Source organism: Bos indicus x Bos taurus, chromosome 19 (genome assembly GCF_003369695.1).
Source record: "Bos indicus x Bos taurus breed Angus x Brahman F1 hybrid chromosome 19, Bos_hybrid_MaternalHap_v2.0, whole genome shotgun sequence".
Taxonomy (NCBI): domain Eukaryota; kingdom Metazoa; phylum Chordata; class Mammalia; order Artiodactyla; family Bovidae; genus Bos; species Bos indicus x Bos taurus.
Window position 1 is genome coordinate 21,818,564 of NC_040094.1, and position 22,070 is coordinate 21,840,633.

The 22,070-nt window shown below is 37.8% G+C and overlaps 1 protein-coding gene across 2 annotated transcripts in view; it reads left to right on the plus strand.

The window, feature by feature from the left end:
* The window catches only part of TAOK1 (TAO kinase 1), a 109,735-nt gene that overhangs the window by 73,561 nt on the left and 14,104 nt on the right, over positions 1-22,070 (plus strand). For both annotated transcript variants that reach the window (XM_027518488.1, XM_027518489.1), the window contains 9 exons: positions 712-879; positions 3,129-3,332; positions 7,299-7,433; positions 9,902-10,138; positions 12,206-12,334; positions 12,421-12,624; positions 14,267-14,506; positions 20,290-20,502; positions 21,398-21,580. In XM_027518488.1, the coding sequence (XP_027374289.1) occupies positions 712-879; positions 3,129-3,332; positions 7,299-7,433; positions 9,902-10,138; positions 12,206-12,334; positions 12,421-12,624; positions 14,267-14,506; positions 20,290-20,502; positions 21,398-21,580 (1,713 nt within the window). The remainder of the gene's footprint in view (positions 1-711; positions 880-3,128; positions 3,333-7,298; positions 7,434-9,901; positions 10,139-12,205; positions 12,335-12,420; positions 12,625-14,266; positions 14,507-20,289; positions 20,503-21,397; positions 21,581-22,070) is intronic.

Here is a 22,070-nt window from a genome sequence, read left to right on the forward strand (position 1 = left end):
TGATACTCTAAAGGTGAAATTATTCTTTCAACTTTTCCTTATTTGATAAGGTTAAGTTTTATTCAGTGTTAGTAAAAATCACTAATAATATGCCTTTTAATCAACTACTAGTGTTTTCTGAAGAGTATTGTTTATGCAACATATAAAGGAACCCAAAATATCCAGGTTTATATTACATAATTCACCAGCAGTAAATACATTTCTCTTGAAACCTAATAAAACTCAGAACTGACATGCCTTTTCTGTGAAATCAACAGTTCTAAGAATATGTAAACCTTTTTTTAGCATTTGTTTAGGGCTGTAATTGGGCTTACTTCTTAGTATTTAATTAAACCCTTTTATCATTTCAACTCTACATTTTTAGTTGACCAAAGTTTATATAAAATGTAGGCACAGAGTAAATATATATAAATAATGATTTTATAAGAAGTCAGAAATATAATAGAATAGCTATAGATTATAGGCATTATCTATGATGATTATTTAGGATAGTAACTCTAGAGTCTAAGAAGGGGCACATGTGTGCATGCTCATTTGTGTCTGACTCTTTGCAACCCCATAGCCTGTAGCCCACTGGGCTCTTCTGTCTGTGGAATTTTCCAGGCGAGAATACTGAAATCGGTTGCCATTTCCTTCTGCAGCTAAGAGAGGTGTACATTTGTATTAATGGAAAAATAGGTTTCAACTTGACTTTTACATTCTTTTATCCAGCACATGTTTGTTCTTCGGGAGCGCCCTGAAACAGTGTTAATAGATCTTATTCAGAGGACAAAAGATGCAGTAAGAGAGCTGGACAATCTGCAGTATCGAAAGATGAAGAAACTCCTGTTCCAGGAGGCACATAATGGACCAGCAGTAGAAGCACAGGAAGAAGAAGAGGTAATTTAGAAATGAATCAATATTGAGCTCTCTTCATCAGCTTCTTTTCTTGTGGAGCTCGTCTTTTACATCATGAATCTCTTATATCAGTGGTTCCCATTTGTGTTTTCTTAACACTGGTCCTGTAAAATCCCATGTGGGAAAAACGGTGTTGTGTTCTTTAAATTCAGTCCCTTTGTTGTGCACATTGGCATATATAGTAAAGCTCAGCAATGTCTTTTATTAAATAAACAAATTCAACTTTGTTTAATTTTGTCCCTTTCAAATTTCTTAGCCACTGAACCCTTTTTTGCCTTATTGTCTCAATTGTGAGAGACATGCTTTTGAAAATATATAAAATTATAGACTCTGGAAGTTACTCACTGACAAGTCATTAGCAAGTTACTAAGCATTCTACTGTATTACCAAGGACATTTCTTTTCAGTTCTGCATAGTTTCATTCCATCTACACAGTTCTGAAATACTTATTTTCAGTTCAGTTCAGTCACTCAGTTGTGTCTGACTCTCTGCGACCCCATGGTCTGCAGCACACCAGGCTTCCCTGTCCTTCACCATCTCCCAGAGTTTGCTCAGACTCATGTCCATTGAGTCAGTGATGCCATCCAACCATCTTATCCTCTGTGGTCCCCTTCTCCTCCTGCTTTCAGTCTTTCCCCAGCATCAGGGTCTTTTCCAGTGAGTTGGCTCTTCTCATCAGGTAGCCAGAGTATTGAAGCTATGTGTAAAGCAAGGCTCAGTGGTTTACTCAGTGTAGGTAGAGGCATATGGGTTCAAATTCAGATAGCTCTCACTCTCAAGGTCAAGTTCTTTTTTTGTTGCTTTTTAGGGAGAATGGAAATACAAATGTGCAATGGATATGTTATAGAACTTTCTCATGTTGAAATATACATATAAAGCTTTTACTATAAGTATTTTCACTTTTCTTTGCTTCTGTCAGAATTCTAGAGCTTTGGTTTGTTTTTTACTGTTTTCCAGTGAGAAATATCATTTTACATTTGGAAACTAGGAGAAGCAGTTACTTTTTTAATAGTGCTGCACAATTACTGAACTGTAAAATGCAAGATTTTCTTAACCAACAGTTTTGGGTTTTTTCATTTTTTAGTTCTTATGATAATCTTTTGAAAATTGCTTTGGGTTACTTTATTGTGGGATATTTTAGATACATGAAATAAAATTTTGAATAAAATAAAGTTTTAAAATTAATAAATTTCTCATGTAGTTAAATCTATAACAGCATCTCTGTTGGGCTAGAGATATGAGAAAAGTTCCTTTGTATATAGCATATGTCTATATTAAATTCTCCATATCTTAGAGAATTTTGGTATGGTAACACTACTAAAATGTTGGTCACTTCAGAAAAACATTCTTGTGATTTTATATGTATATGTGTGTGTGTATATATGTATATATAATACATAATTTTTAATTTAAGAAAAATAGGAATTCTTTGGTGGTAGAATTTTTAAGAAAGAAAGAAAAATGTACTTACAAAAGACTTCAACAAAAAATAACTAAAACGAGGTGTTTCTAGGATTTTTTTTTTTTTTTAAGTTGGGGCTTGTTTTTCTGATTTATTCTTTTCCTACGCCCTGTGGCTTGTGAGATCTTAGTTCCCTGACCAGAGATTGAACCCAGGCCCTCCCTCAGCAGTGAAAGTGCTGGACTCCTAAACCATACCACTAGGGAATTCTCATGGTTGGGGCTTATTTTAACATGGGAATTATTGAGAAATGAGCAATATCTCTCTCTATACCCAATGAGATGTGTGGTAAAAATGGATTTCAAAAAATGGCAGACAGTTTAGAGAAAATGCTTTACTTTGGAAGTATTTTGGAAGTATTCCCTCAGGGTGCTGCCTGCCTCCAGGGAGATGATGCCAGGCCAGGAGACCACACGCCTCAGACCTCAAAGCCCAGAGCTGGCGCCTCCTCTCACCCTGCTCAGGGGAGGGTGGTGCTCGTGGCTGGGGTTTTTTTTTAAAACCACTTTTACAAAAACCAGCCTGTGGCTGGTTTGGCTGATAAATTGACTTCACATAGTTGGTCAGGTTTTTATTTACTTGTTGGTCATTTTTATTTGTTTATTTTTCTGTTACGGATTAACTTCCTGGTTTCACCAAATAAAGGGAATATCTCATGATAGACCTCTGACTTTCTAAAGACTGTTGGCCAAGCAGTGTGCTTGATGCTTCTATTTAAGAAATCAAGAGAGATGGAGATATCTGAACCTATTGCTCTTTTTTTCCCTAGGAACAGGATCATGGTGTTGGACGGACAGGAACAGTGAATAGCGTTGGAAGTAATCAGTCTATTCCCAGTATGTCCATCAGTGCCAGTAGCCAAAGTAGTAGTGTTAACAGTCTTCCAGATGCCTCAGATGACAAGAGTGAGCTAGACATGATGGAGGGAGACCACACAGTGATGTCTAATAGTTCTGTCATCCACTTAAAACCTGTGAGTATTTGGATTTCAGTGAAAAAAAAATCAGCTTTGGTAAATAATTTAATTCATCTAGTTAGTTTAAGAGTTAATTTTTTTTTTTTTTTTTTCCTGTTTCAGAAGTTGGGAACAGTTTTAGGTAACTTATTTGAAAATGGCAGTAGGCTTGTTGATTTCCAGTATAATATCTGCATTTGTAAAACTAATGTCTTGAGAATATGGAAAGAATATTTTAAAAATATCTCAGAAGATACTATATATAATGTATTATTTGAAGTCACTTAGATGGAAAATGAAGTACTTTAAAAATAGTAGGTATACTCATGAAATTCATTGTAATATTAATATAATATTTTTGAAGCATGGGAGAAAGGATTAGGATGGATGGTGACCAAAAGTGATTTTGGTCACTTTACATTATCCATATAATGTTTACAGCTTTAAAATAAAACTTAGAGTCTAATTATCAGATCAGATCAGATCAGTCGCTCAGTCGTGTCTGACTCTTTGCGACCCCATGAATTGCAGCACGCCAGGCCTCCCTGTCCAATACCAACTCCCAGAGTTCACTGAGACTCACGTCCATCGAGTCAGTGATGCCATCCAGCCATCTCATCCTCTGTCGTCCCCTTCTCCTCTTGTCCCCAATCCCTCCCAGCATCAGAATCTTTTCCAATGAGTCAACTCTTCACATGAGGTGGCCAAAGTACTGGAGTTTCAGCTGTAGCATCATTCCTTCCAAAGAAATCCCAGGGCTGATCTCCTTCAGAATGGACTGGTTGGATCTCCTTGCAGTCCAAGGGACTCTCAAGAGTCTTCTCCAACACCACAGTTCAAAAGCATCCATTCTTCGGCGCTCAGCCTTCTTCACAGTCCAACTCTCACATCCATACATGACCACAGGAAAAACCATAGCCTTGACTAGACGGACCTTTGTTGACAAAGTAATATCTCTGCTTTTTAATATGCTTCTAGGTTGGTCATAACTTTCCTTCCAAGGAGTAAGTGTCTTTTAATTTCATGGCTGCAGTCACCATCTGCAGTGATTTTGGAGCCCAGAAAAATAAAGTCTGACACTGTTTCCACTGTTTCCCCATCTATTTCCCATGAAGTGATGGGACCGGATGCCATGATCTTCGTTTTCTGAATGTTGAGCTTTAAGCCAACTTTTTCACTCTCCACTTTCACTTTCATCAAGAGGCTCTTGAGTTCCTCTTCACTTTCTGCCATAAGAGTGGTGTCATCTGCATATCTGAGGTTATTGATATTTCTCCTGGCAATCTTGATTCCAGTTTGTGTTTCTTCCAGTCCAGCGTTTCTCATGATGTACTCTGCATATAAGTTAAATAAGCAGGGTGACAATATACAGCCTTGACGTACTCCTTTTCCTATTTGGAACCAGTCTGTTGTTCCATGTCCAGTTCTAACTGTTGCTTCCTTACCTGCATATAGGTTTCTCAAAAGACAGGTCAGGTGGTCTGGTATTCCCATCTCTTTCAGAATTTTCCACAGTTTCTTGTGATCCACACAGTCAAAGGCTTTGGCATAGTCAATAAAGCAGAAATAGATGTTTTTCTGGAACTCTCTTGCTTTTTCCATGATCCAGCGGATGTTGGCAGTTTGATCTCTGGTTCCTCTGCCTTTTCTAAAACCAGCTTGAACATCAGGAAGTTCACGGTTCACAACTGCTGAAGCCTGGCTTGGAGAATTTTGAGCATTACTTTACTAGCATGTGAGATGAGTGCAATTGTGTGGTAGTTTGAGCATTCTTTGGCATTGCCTTTCTTTGGTATTGGAATGAAAACTGACCTTTTCCAGTCCTGTGGTCACTGCTGAGTGTTCCAAATTTGCTGGCATATTGAGTGCAGCACTTTTACAGCATCATCTTTCAGGATTTGGAATAGCTCAACTGGAATTCTATCACCTCCACTAGCTTTGTTCGTAGTGATGCTTTCTAAGGCCCACTTGACTTCACATTCCAGGATGTCTGGCTCTAGGTGAGTGATCACACCATCGTGATTATCTGGGTCGTGAAGATCTTTTTTGTACAGTTCTTCTGTGTATTCTTCCCACCTCTTCTTAATACCTTCTGCTTCTGTTAGGTCCATACCATTTCTGTCCTTTATCGAGCCCATCTTTGCATGAAATGTTCCCTTGGTATCTCTGATTTTCTTGAAGAGATCTCTAGTCTTTCCCATTCTGTTGTTTTCCTCTATTTCTTTGCATTGATTGCTGAAGAAGGCTTTCTTATCTCTTCTTGCTATTCTTTGGAACTCTGCATTCAGATGTTTATATCTTTCCTTTGCTCCTTTGCTTTTCGCTTCTCTTCTTTTCACAGCTAATGTAAGGCCTCCCCAGACGGCCATTTTGCTTTTCTGCATTTCTTTTCCATGGGGATGGTCTTGATCCCTGTCTCCTGTACAATGTCACGAACCTCATTCCATAGTTCATCAGGCACTCTATCTATCAGATCTAGTCCCTTAAATCTATTTCTCACTTCCACTGTATAATCATAAGGGATTTGATTTAGGTCATACCTGAATGGTCTAGTGGTTTTCCCTACTTTCTTCAATTTCAGTCTGAATTTGGCAATAAGGAGTTCATGGTCTGAGCCACAGTCAGCTCCTTGTCTTGTTTTTGCTGACTGTATAGAGCTTCTCCATCTAATTACGGAAAAATATAAATTCTGGGTTTAGGAAATAATGGATATTTACTACATTAGTCATTATACTTTTGAATGCAAAATTTTAAATGTTCTTCAAAATATTTTAAGATCGGATAGCTCCTTTAACAATTAATAGGAATGCTTCCTTTTTTAACTTCACAGCTTGCAGTGTTAACTAAAAAGTTATTAGGCACAAATAGATGAAAGGTGGAAAGAATGGATAAACAAAACCATGGTATATACATATGGTGAATATTACTCAGTTATACAAAGGAAGGAAATTCTAATAACATGATACAACATTAGTGAATTTTGAAAACATTATGCCAAGTGATGTAAGTTAGATGTAAAAGGACAAATATTCTATAATTCCTTTTATAAGAAATACCTAGAATAGGCGAATTCATAGAGATGGAAGATGGATTAGAGGTTACCAGGGGCTGAGTAGAGGATGAAATGGAGAGTTTATATTCTTAGGCAAGAAGATCACCCATAAAAAAGATTATTCCTGTAACTGCTGCTGCAGCTGCTAAGTCGCTTCATTCGTGTCCGACTCTGTGCAACCCCATAGACAGCAGCCTATCAGGCTCCTCCGTCCCTGGGATTCTCCAGGCAAGAACACTGGAGTAGGTTGCCATTTCCTTCTCCAATGCATGAAAGTGAAAAGTGAAAATGAAGTCGCTCAGTTGTGTCCGACTCTTAGCAACCCCATGGACGACAGCCCACCAGGCTCCTCCATCCGTGGGATTTTCCAGGCGAGAGTACTGGAGTGGGATGCCATTGCCTTCATGTAACTAGTTGGTTGCTATTTGACTTCCTTTTCAGTAATTGAAGTAATGTATATATCAAGAAAGACATCGATTCTTAAAATTTTTACAATTATTTTTTGTTTACTTATTTTGGACCAGTGGCAGGAGTATTATGGTTTTTTTAAGCTACATTATTATTTCTTAAACCCAAGAGCCCTAAAGTAATTAATTGTATTACTGCTATTTAAAATACTAGCTGTATGTTTTATTATCTTTGTTTTTAAGTTATATTAAGGCTTTGTAATTTTGCACTTCATGAATATTAAATAAATCTAGCCATAATGTTTCATTATCCTCATTCTGTATACTGTTTCATACATTGAGGAAATAATGTCTCCTGATTCAAATTATGTTGAAAATGTCAGCATTCCCATTTTTTGTTTTTGCTTTTTAGGATTATGTCTTTGAGATTTATTGATCCATTTGTCTTTAAAATTTAATTTTCTCGAAAGTTTACCCAAACTGTGTTTGTTCACAACAGATTATAATGTTTGTTTCTTTGCCTAGGAGGAAGAAAATTACAGAGAAGAGGGAGATCCTAGAACAAGGGCATCGGATCCACAATCTCCACCTCAAGTATCTCGTCATAAATCACACTACCGTAATCGAGAACACTTTGCTACTATACGGACGGCATCACTGGTATGTACTACCCCAAATTAGAAATACGTTTTTCATGTTAGACCTTGGCATCTATATTCAAGTATAATTATATCTCTTTTTTTTTTGTATTTTGTATTTCTAACATTTATTCAACATTTAACTGCCTATTATAAGAAAGATCTTATAGAAAGCACTCTGAGAGATGTGTGTACAAATAACTAATATATTAGAATATATTAAATGCTTAAGAGGGCTGAAAGTGATAGTCGCTCAGTTGTGTCCAGCTCTTTTGATCTATGGACTGTAGCCTGCCGGGCTCCTCTGTCCATGAAATTCTCCAGGAAAGAAGTGGGTAGCAGTCCCCTTCTCCAGGGTATCCTCCCAACCCACAGGGCTAAAAGGTACTAAATAGGAATTCTGATTACCTTTGATTTAGGGTGAGTATTTATAAATCATTTGAGCCTTTAATAATTGGTTGGTTTTAGGCACAGGGGGAGAGAAAAAATGTAGTTTCCACCTAAGAGTTGACAGGCTAACAAAAATGAGGGGAAGTGTTCATGAAATAGCAAGTAATCCAATTTGATATACTTAAAATATAGTTCTTCTGACTTCCCAAATAATGAAAATGGATTATTTGTTCATTACAAAGATGTTGTTATACTGGGGTACTTATAACCCTCATCAGTCAGATATTTAGGACCAAAACATGATAAAGGTGGGGATAGAAAGATGTTAAGATATCAAAGGGAAGTAGGTTATTAGTAAATATGACAGAAAAAAATATATGGAAATTGTCTGAATTATTAATTACAGATCTTGTAACAGATCTTGTAAGTCTCATTCTGTGGCCCATGAATCTGAATGACATCTGGGGTCAAAAACACCATCCCCTGGACTTCCCTTGTGGTCCAGTGGTTAAGAATCCACCTGCCAGCACAGGGAACATGGGTTCAATCCCTGGTCTTGGAAGATCCCACAGGCCAAGGAGCAAGTAAACCCACGTGCTGCAGCTACTGAAGCCCAAGTGCCTAGAGCTCATGCTCCGCAACGAGAGAAGCCATCACAATGAGAAACCTGTGCTCCACAGCTAGAGAGTAGCCCCCACTTGCCACAAGTAGAGAAGGCCTGCAGTCAGGAACTAGAGAAGACCCAGGCCAGCCAAAAATAAAAATAAATTAAACAAAAAGATAAACACCATCCCCTATGATAAGTCAAGTTGTTCCTACTGTTCTTTAACATGTAAATAATTCTTTGAACAGAGCAAGTAGCAAAGATTGCTTAGTTTTTTCATGACCATTTTAACAAATACCTGGACAAGGCCAGCTTGTTGGGAAAATATCTTTGTGACTGGGCACATACGAATGTTTCCCAAGCAAGCCTTCTGCCTCAAATTTTAAGCTCCCTCAAATTAATTGAGGAAACATTTTTTTGGTCATTCCACTCAGCTTACAGGACCAGGGATTGAACCCACACCCTCAGCATTGCAAGTACAGAGTCCTAACCACTGGACCACTAGGGAATTCTTGAGGAATTCTCTTAAATTATGGATTTAGACAACTTAAGATCCATATCCCTAAATCTATTAAGTCTATTTATTTCAGATAAAACATTCATACAGTAGGTAGATTTGTGTACAAAGATATGCATAGCTATATTTTTCAATAAAAGTACCACGTACTATAACTCAGTCTGACTGCTCTGCCTTGGGTTTTCTTCATACAATAAAATACATAGATCCTAGGTCTTCAATTTGAAGTATTTTTAGTGGTACTCATTACGCTAACCATCAACTAAGAAAATACATATACATACTGAATGCTAGTGTTGTTCACTTTAAAATAATTTATTTTATATTATGTGAATTTCACCTCAACTAAAAAAATCAGTTTACACATTTTTTTTCTTTATTGTCAGTGCTTTTTGTGTCCTGCCCAGGAAATACTTGTCTGCCCTACAGTCATGAAGATAGTCTGTGATTTCTTCTGTTTTATGATTCTGGATTTTGTGTTTATGTCAAATGATTCTTTTCAAATTAATTTTGGTATAGAGTGATATAGAAGTCTGGTTTTTGTTTGTGTTTTATATACAAAGAACCAGTTATAATTTGATAATACATTTATTTCCTCTTTGACCTAACTTGACTTTTTGGTAGAAAAATCAGTTGACTAAATGTATATGATCTATTTCTAGATTTTATTCTGTTCTTTTGATCTGTTCAGCCTGTCCTTCCACCAGTGCCACACCATTTTGATTACTGAAATGTGTGTCTTCAGCTTTTTTTCCCTCAAGAATGTTTTGCTTCTTGTAGCTCCTTTACATTTCTATATAAATTTTTGAACTAGCTTGTCTATTTCTTTAAAAGATCACCTGGAATTTTAATTGGAAACTGCTCATTGGAATCTCTTACAGTAATTGTCTACTTGGATAAGTAACAGAGTGGTCTAAAATGCTTCTGAAAGAAAAAATGTTTTGCTTTATTGTTTTCTCTCCATTGTTTGTGTGTCTAGGTTACAAGGCAAATGCAGGAACATGAGCAGGACTCTGAACTTAGAGAACAAATGTCTGGCTATAAGAGAATGAGGCGGCAACATCAAAAGCAGCTAATGACTCTGGAAAATAAGTTGAAGGCTGAGATGGATGAACATCGCCTCAGATTAGACAAAGATCTTGAAACACAGCGTAACAATTTTGCTGCAGAAATGGAGAAACTTATCAAGAAACATCAGGCTGCTATGGAAAAAGAGGTGGCTGATTCACTATTCTTAATTTCTTTACTGTAGATCATAAGCATCTCAGAATTAACCAAGATGGCATTTTGATGTTAGGATATTTTCCCTAGAACCAAGCCAGTTCAATTGGGAATAAGGGAGAAACATTTATGTAACATGTATAGTATCAGGTACTAAGTCTGGTAACCAATAGACGTAGGATTATTTCCTAATGCTCATAGTTTTATTGTATCACAGTGGGTAAATTATGCAACCATTCTAGGCCCTGATAGTACTCTGATAGTATGAGGAGTTTCTTAATCATCTATCAATGGGTGATTTAGGTCTCAAAAAATCATTTATGATTCTCTTTGTGTGTTTTTTGGAAACCTTCCTTCAATTTATAGTAGCATTTTAATATCAGAATAATTAAAGATTATTGTAATATAACATAGTGTTAGAGATAATAAGTTAAGAGAGATTCAAATTAAGATTTGGCCCATTTTGTTTATTTACAAATGTGTCAGTCTACTATATGATTTAAGTATATATATTTTAGGATTCTTCTTATGGGAAACCTAATGTTTTTGATGTCCCATCAATTAAATTTTATTTTGATAGTCACATTTGTCAAGTAAAATGTAAGCTTCTCAGTAAATTAACACAATATCTAGAAATATGTCTAGCTAGTCCACATTGAGGCATTATTTATTATGGTTACCCTGTTCACCTTCCTGCCCCACCCCAGCCCAAATTAAAAGACCCACTCTCATAATAATAGTTCAGTTCAGTCGCTCAGTTGTGTCCAACTCTTTGCGTCCCCATGAATCGCAGCACACCAGGCCTCTCTGTCACCCAACTCCCAGAGTTTACCCAAACTCATGTCCATCGAATCGGTGATGCCATCCAGCCATCTCATCCTCTGTCGTCCCCTTCTCCTCCTGACCCCAATCCCTCCCAGCATCAGGGTCTTTTCCAGTGAGTCAACTCTTCGCATGAGTTGGCCAAAGTATTGGAGTTTCAGCTTCGGCATAAGTCCTTCCAGTGAACACCCAGGACTGATCTCCTTTAGGATAGACTGGTTGGATCTCCTTGCAGTCCAAGGGACTCTCAAGAGTCTTCTCCAACACCGCAGTTCAAAAGCATCAATTCTTTGGTGCTCAGCTTTCTTCACAGTCCAACTCTCACATCCATACATGACCAAAAACCATAGCGTTGACTAGACGGACCTTTGTTGGCAAAGTAATGTCTCTGCTTTTTAATATGCTGTCTAGGTTGGTCATAACTTTGCTTCCAAGGAGTAAGCATCTTTTAATTTCATAGATGCAATGACAATAGTAGAGAATTGGCAAAATAATTTATTGAGTAAAGAATTATTTAATTTTGAATTAATTTGAGTAAAGAATGTATAGATATTTAGAATCCTGTTGGGCATTAGAAAGTATTTTTAATAACTTAGGAAGAGATAGATACTAACATATTTAGAAAAGCAGATCATGACGTAGGATGTGCAATGTGTTATTTAAAAATGTGTGCATGCATAGAAAAAATAGGGAAGGTATGTATCAAGTTGTTTTTCTTGTTTTTCTCTGAGTGCTAAAATCATACAAAGTTTTTTTTTCTTTGTGTTTTTCTGTATTTTCTAAATGATCCACAATGAATATACGTTGCATGTGTAATCAGAAATAAAACAGTATGATATATATGTATCTAATATTTAACATTTTTATTTAATATATAAGTTAAGGTCAGGGTTTACTTTGAAGAGGAGTATATTATTTAATATACAAGTCAATCTAGATAAAAGGTCATGATTTTATTATATTTTGAATAAATACTTATTTTTTTATTGGGCATATTGTTAAATTTTTAAAAAGGTGAAAGCTTTTTAATTCTGTAATAGGTCAACATTTTAAAGATGAGTCCCATTTTACTGGTTCTCTGAAATTCAAATAAGATGCTAAGTAATACTTATTAGTAATTTGTTGGATGTTCTTATTTTGGTAATGCTTATACAGATTTTATCCTAAGTGGTATATATTAAACTGTTTCTTTGAATCTGTCTACTTAACTAATTTGATCCATTTTTTAAATTTCTCATAGGCTAAAGTGATGGCCAATGAAGAGAAAAAATTTCAGCAACATATTCAGGCCCAACAGAAGAAAGAACTAAACAGCTTTTTGGAGTCTCAGAAAAGAGAATATAAACTTCGAAAAGAGCAGCTTAAGGAGGTACTTTTATTTAATACCAAATACCACATGATATATTTATGCCTTTGATTTTCATGTATTTTGAACTGAGTTGTTTATGTTGCCAGGAGCTGAATGAAAATCAGAGCACCCCCAAAAAAGAAAAACAGGAATGGCTTTCAAAGCAGAAGGAGAATATACAGCATTTCCAAGCAGAAGAAGAGGCTAATCTTCTACGGCGTCAGAGACAGTATCTAGAGTTGGAATGCCGTCGCTTCAAGAGAAGAATGTTACTTGGGCGTCATAACTTAGAGCAGGACCTTGTCAGGGAGGTACGTTTGAAACGCGAATCTTTTCTGAAACTATGTTAGTCCCTTGTCAGTCTCTGGGCCTTTGCACTTGTGCCTCCCTCAGCCTGAATTCTTCTTTCCTAGATTATCTACATGGTTTGCTAACCCCCATTCATGTCTGTCCTCAGAAATGCCTCCCCTAACATCCAAGTCCTCCTCCGTATTTAAATATTCTTCTCTGCACTTCTCTCTCCTATACACACACACTTTTGGGGGAGAAGCTTCTCTTCTTGCCTAGAATGAAAATTTTATGAAGTCACCGGTTTTATTTTCTTCCAGTCTTTATGTCCCCTATGTGTTACCATTTAATACTTTCTTTATAATCATGTACTTAATTGAGCAAATGTAGAAACTCTTGTGTCAGGGAAAACAAATATCATCAGTATCAGGGATACCTCTGAGCACAGATTAGCTTATTTCCAAGAGTGGCTTAAAATAAACTTCAAGTATAGCATAATTGTTCAAATTTACTAATAATTAAAGAAATTCAAATTAAAGTAGTTGCACCAGTTAAATAAGAACAGTTTAACAGACTGGCAACATTGAATCCTAGTAACGGTGTTGGGAAATGTGCAGTGTTGATAAGAGTATAAATTGATACTGCCCTTTTGGAGCTCATATGCTTTTACCTACAAATCCACTTCTAGAACTCTATCCTAAAGAAATAATAACATGGTTATATGATGCATGATGCATCAACATTTAATGAAAAATTTTTTATAAAGCAAAAAATGGAAAATTATAGTATTTCAAAGCGGAAACCTATGGTGAAACTTAAAGATCTGTATATACTGATCAGGTCTGAATATATGTCCATTATATTGTTAGCTGAAGAAAGCACATTACATGCCTATGTTGTATATTGTTACTCAGTTTTTTGAACTATATATTTTTGTATAATAGTTGTTTCACAGTAGCATGGGGAAGGTTGGGAAGCATTTTCTTCAAACTGTTGTCCTTTGCAGAAGGGTTTGCAGGGGCAAAGGGAACAGGTTTGACGTGTGTGTGTTTTACACTTGTTCTTTTTAATCTGAAAGAAAAAAGGAATTAAAACATTTATCGAGCATCATGTGCTAGGTATTATTCTGAGAACTTTCCGTTTATGAATTCATTTCATCCTCACGTTAAATCTGTACAATAGTTATACTATTATTTCTTTGAAAAATGATGAAACTAAAGCACAGCAGGTTTAAACAACTAACCCAAGGACTTGGTGACTGTAGGTAGCAGAGCCAGGTCCATGTTCTTATCCATTACACTATACTGGGTATAGGACACTCTGAAGAAATTCAGAAAATGGCTTCAGGGTTCTCTTCAAATATAAAATTGGAAAAGAAAAAAAGAAGGAAAGAAAGAAAGAAGGACATTAAGTCTACTGAGATTTGATATATTTTAAGCTTATGGCATAAAATAGTATTAATGAATAGTAAATACTAGAATAAGGAAATTTGTCTTTACTAATTGCCCATTTACTACTGTATAGGTCATAAAATCTGATATTTACTGTGTAGTCATTATTGAATCTGGGATTACATCTATTTCCTGGTTAATCTGTTTCTTAGGGTTTTTTCCCCTGGCATTGTACAGCGATAAATATACCCTTGTCTTTTGTATTATGGATTAGGAGTTAAATAAAAGACAGACTCAGAAGGACTTAGAGCATGCCATGCTACTACGACAGCATGAATCCATGCAAGAACTGGAGTTCCGCCACCTCAACACAATTCAGAAGATGCGCTGTGAGTTGATCAGATTGCAGCATCAAACTGAGCTCACTAACCAGCTAGAATATAATAAACGAAGAGAACGAGAGCTAAGGCGAAAGCATGTCATGGAGGTTCGACAACAGCCTAAGAGTCTGAAGGTACCTTTAGCCTAAGCTAAAGTTATTTAAGTTACATGTCTGTGAAATGAATGATGATTTTAAAGTTAGCAGCAGTAGGGCTTGGTATAGACTTGTTTGGTGTTGAACCTTTCCTTTCTCTTTCTTATTGATAACCTTTTCAGTTTGAAAGTTTATAAACACTATTGTGATCTTTGCAGATACTATACAAAAAGTGAGGCAAAAAACAATGTTTCACAATTATAGTCAGGCTTTGAATAGAATGTCTGCTTTTGATGACAAATGAGCTCAAGATTTTCCATAAAGGAGATTGTTGTTACTTTACTATGGAAGAAAATGACCATTTCCTCTTAGTTATGTATCTATATCTACTTATTCAATTTGAACAAAACTGACTTGATTTTAACATCAAGTTATCCCATTTTTGTTTCCCTAATAGTTGCAACTTCCGACTTTCTCCAGGAATTTAAAGGGGACATCAGTTTTAGCACTTACATAATTTAACTGGTCATCTGAGTTAAATTCACCCATTCCAGTCCTGATTAGTTCACTGATTGCTAGAATGTTGACATTCATTCTTGCCATCTCCTGTTTGACCACTTCCAATTCGCCTTGATTCCTGGACCTAACATTCCAGGTTCCTATGCAATATTGCTCTTAACAGAATTGGACCTTGCTTTTATCACCAGTCACATCCACAACTGGGTGTTGTTTTTGCTTTGGCTCCATCCCTTCATTCTTTCTGGAGTTATTTCTCCACTGATCTCCAGTAGCATATTGGGCACTTATCGACCTGGGGAGTTCCTCTTTCAGTATCCTATCATTTTGCCTTTTCATACTGTTCATGGGGTTCTCAAGGCAAGAATACTGAAGTGGTTTGCCATTCCCTTCTCCAGTGGACCACATTCTGTCAGACCTCTCCACCATGACCTCTCTGTCTTGGGTGGCCCCACATGGCATGGCTTAGTTTCATTGAGTTAGACAAGGCTGTGGTCTGTGTGATCAGATTGGCTAGTTTTCTGTGATTATGGTTTCAGTGTGTCTGCCCTCTGATGCCCTCTCGCAACACCTACCATCTTACTTGGGTTTCTCTTACCTTGGTTGTGGGGTATCTGTTCACAGCTGCTCCTTACCTTGGATGAAGGGTATCTCCTCAGGGTTGCCCCTCCTGACCTTGAACATGGGGTAACTCCTCTCAGCCACTCCTGCACCGTCGCAGCCTAGCGTTCTCGGTTGCCACCCCTGACCTTGGGTGAGGGGTACCTCCTCTTGGCCGCGCTTCTGCGCAGTCCATCGCAGCCAGAAGCCGGCGCGCTTTTGCACGATCTGTTGACCATTATATCTACTACTGTGGGCAGGAATCCCTTAGAAGAAATGGAATAGCCATCATGGTCAACAAAAGAGTCCAAAATGCAGTACTTGGATGCAATCTCAAAAACAACAGAATGATCTCTGTTTGCTTCCAAGGCAAACCATTCAGTATCACGGTAATCCAAGCCTATGCCCCAACCAGTAGTGCTGAAGAACGGTTCTATGAAGACCTACAAGACCTTTTAGAACTAACACCCAAAAAAGACGTCCTTTTCATTATAGGGGACTGGAATGCAAAAGTAGGAAGTCAAGAAACACCTGGAGTAACAAGCAGATTTGACCTTGGAGTACGGAATGAGCAGGGCAAAGGCTAATAGAGTTTTGCCAAGAGAACGCACTGGTCATAGCAAACACCCTCTTCCAACAACACAAGAGAAGACATCACCACACATGGACATCACCAGATGGTCAACACTGAAATCAAATTGATTATATTCTTTGCAGCCAAAGATGGAGAAGCTCTATATGGTCAGCAAAAACAAGAGCAGGAGCTGACTGTGGCTCAGATCATGAACTCCTTATTGCCAAATTCAGACTTAAATTGAAGAAAGTAGGGAAAACCACTAGACCATTCAGGTATGACCTATTCAAATCCCTTATGATTATACAGTGGAAGTGAGAAATAGATTTAAGGGACTAGATCTGATAGACAGAGTGCCTGATGAATTATGGAATGAGGTTCGTGACATTGTACAGGAGACAGGGATCAAGACCATCCCCAAGAAAAAGAAATGCAAAAAAGCAAAATGGCTGTCTGAGGAGGCCTTACAAATAGCTGTGAGAAGAAGAGATGCGAAAAGCAAAGGAAAGCAAGATATAAGCATCTGAATGCAGAGTTCCAAAGAATAGCAAGGAGAGATAAGAAAGCCTTCCTCAGCGTTCAATGCAAAGAAATAGAGGAAAACAACAGAATGGGAAAGACTAGAGATCTCTTCAAGAAAATTAGAGATACCAAGGGAACATTTCACGCAAAGATGGGCTCGATAAAGGACAGAAATGGTATGGACCTAACAGAAGCAGAAGGTATTAAGAAGAGATGGCAAGAATACACAGAAGAACTGTACAAAAACGATCTTCACGACCCAGATAATCACGATGGTGTGATCACTCACCTAGAGCCAGATATCCTGGAATGTGAAGTCAGGTGGGCCTTAGAAAGTATCACTAGGAACAAAGCTAGTGGAGGTGATGGAATCCCAGTTGAGCTATTTCAAATCCTGAAAGATGATGCTGTGAAAGTGCTGCACTCAATATGCCAGCAAATTTGGAAAACTCAGCAGTGGCCACAGGACTGGAAAAGGTCAGTTTTCATTCCAATACCAAAGAAAGGCAATGCCAAAGAATGCTCAAACTACTGCACAATTGCACTCATCTCACATGCTAGTAAAGTAATGCTCAAAATTCTCCAAGCCAGGCTTCAGCAATATGTGAACCATGAACTTCCAGATGTTCAAGCTGGTTTTAGAAAAGGCAGAGGAACCAGAGATCAAACTGCCAACATCTGCTGGATCATGGAAAAAGCAAGAGAGTTCCAGAAAAACATCTATTTCTGCTTTATTGACTATGCCAAAGCCTTTGATTGTGTGGATCACAATAAACTGTGGAAAATTCTGAAAGAGATGGGCATACCAGACCACCTGACCTGCCTCTTGAGAAACCTATATGCAGGTCAGGAAGCAACAGTTAGAACTGGACATGGAACAACAGACTGGTTCCAAATAAGAAAAGGAGTACATCAAGGCTGTATATTGTCACCCTGCTTATTTAACTTCTATGCAGAGTACATCATGAGAAATACTGGGCTGGAAGAAGACCGTGGGCTGGAAGAAGCACAAGCTGGAATCAAGATTGCCAGGAGAAATATCAGTAACCTCAGATATGCAGATGACACCACCCTTATGGCAGAAAGTGAAGAGGAACTAAAGAGCCTCTTGATGAAAGTGAAAGAGGAGAGTGAAAAAGTTGGCCTAAAGCTCAGCATTCAGAAAAATAAGATCATGGCATCTGGTCCCATCACTTCATGGGAAATAGTTGGGGAAACAGGGGAAACAGTGTCAGACTTTATTTTTCTGGGCTCCAAAATCACTGCAGATGGTGATTGCAGCCATAAAATTAAAAGATGCTTACTGCTTGGAAGGAGAGTTATGAACAACCTAGACAGCATATTAAAAAGCAGAGACATTACTTTGTCAACAAAGGTCCGTCTAGTCAAGGCTATGGTTTTTCCAGTGGTCATGTATGGATGTGAGAGTTGGACTGTGAAGAAAGCTGAGCGCCAAAGAATTGATGCTTTTAAACTGTGGTGCTGGAGAAGACTCTTGAGAGTCCCTTGGACTGCAAGGAGATCCAACCAGTCCATTCTGAAAGAGATCAGTCCTGGGTGTTCTCTGGAAGGACTGATGCTGAAGCTGAAATTCCAGTACTTTGGCCACCTCATGTGAAGAGTTGACTCACTGGAAAAGACTCTAATGCTGGGAGGGATTGGGGGCAGGAGGAGAAGGGGATGACAGAGGATGAGATGGCTGGATGGTATCACCGACTCAATGCACGTGAGTTTGGGTAAACTCCAGGAGTTGGTGATGGACAGGGAGGCCTGGCATGCTGTGATTTATGGGGTCGCAAAGAGTCGGACATGACTGAGCAACTGAACTGGACTGAAGTGAATTTAACTGGGATTTGGGGAGTTCTGGGGTACCCATGTCAATGGAATAGGTGATTGACACCTGTTGCCTGCTCTGCTGTTTCTTCATCTGCCATCCAGATGATGATTTGTCAATGTTAGATGAGTAGAAACAACTGTAACTTAACATTCCTCTTGAATTCACTTGAGTCAAACATTAAGGGGTATAGTTTATTCTTGGTACAAGCATTACTCTTCTTAAAGAAAAAGCACATTTTTCAGGGGTTTTTTTTTTTTCCCTCTCATTTGACTAGTGGTGTGGACACTAATTACAGTGCTTTCTTGACACAATATTTAAAAATAAAAACTTTTAAAAGACTGAAGGCTGTTATACAGAGGTAGAAAAGAATGGCTAAATGTCATTGTCCCATTCCTGGGTAACTTGAATATTCTTTCAATATTGTTAACCAAGAACAGTATTTAAGAGTGGCACCACTAAACATAGCTGAACTAAGAGTTTCTCTTTGTAGCTAGGCATTTTTTGACCTTTCACAGCATGGCTGTAACTTAATGACTTGGTTGGTACAAAATGTGGAAAGTGTGTATTTGATACTTTGGTATTTATTGGCAGAGGTGGTGGAGAGGATGAATAGTTACTTCCTTGAAAAGTATGTTACTTTGGTTTTATATGCATTTATTGCACACTGAATCAACCAGTCAGTATTTCAGCTATAGCTTCTGCCTTGTGAAGTACATGAGTAAATTCTCACTTTTGGGCTTGAACAATATACCTTATAGAAATATATCTCATCTTCTCAAATTTTGTTCAGAACTGAGTTCATAGAAATAACTAACCTGCGATTAACCAAAAACTAAAGCCAAACCCCTTTGTCTATGAACTCAAATTGTTTTATCTCCCAAATGTTTATGTAGTTCAAGTCTTTTATCATCACCTCAAGAAGGGCTGTCCCCTCCCTTGCCCCACAGTTTATTCCCCTTATGGGAAAGATAATTATAATAATGTTGCTGCTGCTAAGTCACTCCCGTCGTTTCCGACTCTGTGTGACCCCATAGACGGCAGCCACCAGACTCCCCCGTCCCTGGGATTCTCCAGGCAATAACACTGGAGTGGGTTGCCATTTCCTTCTCCAGTGCATGAAAGTGAAAAGTGAAAGTGAAGTCGCTCAGTCGTGTCTAACTCTTAGCGACCCCATGGACTGCAGCCCACCAGGCTCCCCTGTCCATGGGATTTTCCAGGCAAGAGTACTGGAGTTAGTCAGTTATAATAATGATAGCCTGCTTTTGTGGGGTCTGTCACAGACTATGTAGTTAGAGTTCAGATTGTCATTAAAAGAAATTGGAGCAACGTGTCTCAGGTAAGGAACAATAAATATGCTTATTTTCTGCCTTAGAAATCTGATAAGATATTGTCTGGCCAATAAAATCTTTTGTATCTACTATTGTTAATGCATGAGAAGAAATTTAATTTTCTGTCATCAATATATATAGCAATCTAAATTAATTTTAATATTTATTTGTAACTGTTACCAAAATAATGAGTACTACTTGAAGTCATATGAAAAATGAGGTACTTGGTATTCTAATGTTCTAAATTAGAGCTTTTGTAATACATAGAATCTAATGGTTTGACCTAATAGCCAAGTAGAAACATACTGTACCTGCAACCTTATGATCTAACTATTTTGTTTTTCCCTCTCCCTTTCTCCTAGTAGCCTTTTTTTTCATATAAGCATAAGGTATACCAAATGCCATATGTTAAAAATTATATATATCTTTTTTTTTCCCTTCTCAGTCTAAAGAACTCCAAATAAAAAAGCAGTTTCAGGACACCTGTAAAATCCAAACCAGACAGTACAAAGCATTAAGAAATCACTTATTGGAGACTACACCAAAGAGCGAGCACAAAGCTGTTCTGAAACGGCTCAAGGAGGAGCAGACCCGGAAGTTAGCCATCTTGGCTGAACAATACGACCACAGCATTAATGAAATGCTCTCCACCCAAGCAGTGAGTTTGTGTTATTTAGGCAAAACAAATTCAGGGCCACTTTCCTTCCACCCCCTGAAAGAAGTCTCAGTAATTAAAACACTAATAGGAAGTGGTAGCTCTCCTACAGCCTGGGAAATAGTAGTGGTTATCTGTATTTTTCCTGTCTCTGCATTCTTTGGAAGTAGGCATGATTTATATAAAATTCTCATTGATACACTTAGACATGAGATTCTAAATAGGCTCCTTGCCAGTGCCTCTCAGGTGTTTAGCACATATCAATACCAAGAGTATACCTAGATTAGAGCAACAGCATTGTTAGGCATTGGGCAAAAAGTAGTACTGTATTAGAAATCTAAATGGTCACATTTTAATGGAGGCAAATACAAAGTATTTTCTATGTAAGTTTTGTGAACTTTTTCTTAAAGGGCCAGATAGTAAATATTTTAGAATTTGTGGGACAGAATACAAAATTGAGGATATTATGTGAGTACTTATAGCCATATAAAATATAAAAATCATTCTTAATTAGCATTCTTAATTATAAAATTAATTAATTAAAACAGGCAACTGTCCAGATTTGGTCTGGAGCTGTAGTTCGCTGGTCCCTGTTCTATAATTATTTTCATTGCAGAGAAGAGATTCAGGGTCTTATATCACTTAATCAGATTCTAGATTTTTCTTAAGAAAAATATGGTTATTCAGACATCCTCCAAATAGCGTATGATAGCTTTTATCTTCTCGTTATCATCATTGGTTACTGTGCCTTCCTTTTTCAGAGATGTTTACTCCAAGATATAAGAGAGAACAATTGTGTATCCTATAAAAGAGTAGTCTGCCTTTTCTCACACCTCCTTTCCATAGGTCTTGAATAAATAGTTCACAGTAGGATATATTTGTTTTTTTTCTCTTTCAGCTGCGTTTGGATGAAGCACAGGAAGCAGAGTGCCAGGTTTTGAAGATGCAGCTGCAGCAGGAACTGGAGCTGTTAAATGCATATCAGAGCAAAATCAAGATGCAAGCGGAGGCACAGCATGATCGAGAGCTTCGGGAGCTTGAACAGAGAGTCTCCCTCCGCAGGGCACTCTTAGAGCAAAAGGTATAGATGATAGAAGGATGTTATTTGTGCTAACATTTGCTTTCATCAGAAGTATTTTATAAATACATTTTCATATTAAGAGAGGTGGCTTTTGGTTGTTTTCACCATAAAATATTTCCTTAATTCTAATTTTGTAGTGTTTTTCTTTAAAATTATTGATTCAGTAATGAACCTTAATGAATTCTAAACATCAGGGGGATATAATTAAGTAGTTAATGCTGCTGCTGCTAAGTCGCTTCAGTCATGTCCAACTCTGTGCCACCCCATAGACTACAGCCCACCAGGCTCCCCCGTCCCTGGGATTCTCCAGGCAAGAACACTGGAGTGGGTTGCCATTTCCTTCTCCAGTGCATGAAAGCGAAAGGTCAAAGTGAAGTCGCTCAGTCGTGTCTGATTCTTAGCGATCCCATGGACTGCAGCCTGCCAGGCTCCTCCGTCCATGGGAATTTCCAGGCAAGAGTACTGGAGTGGGGTGCCATTGCCTTCTTCG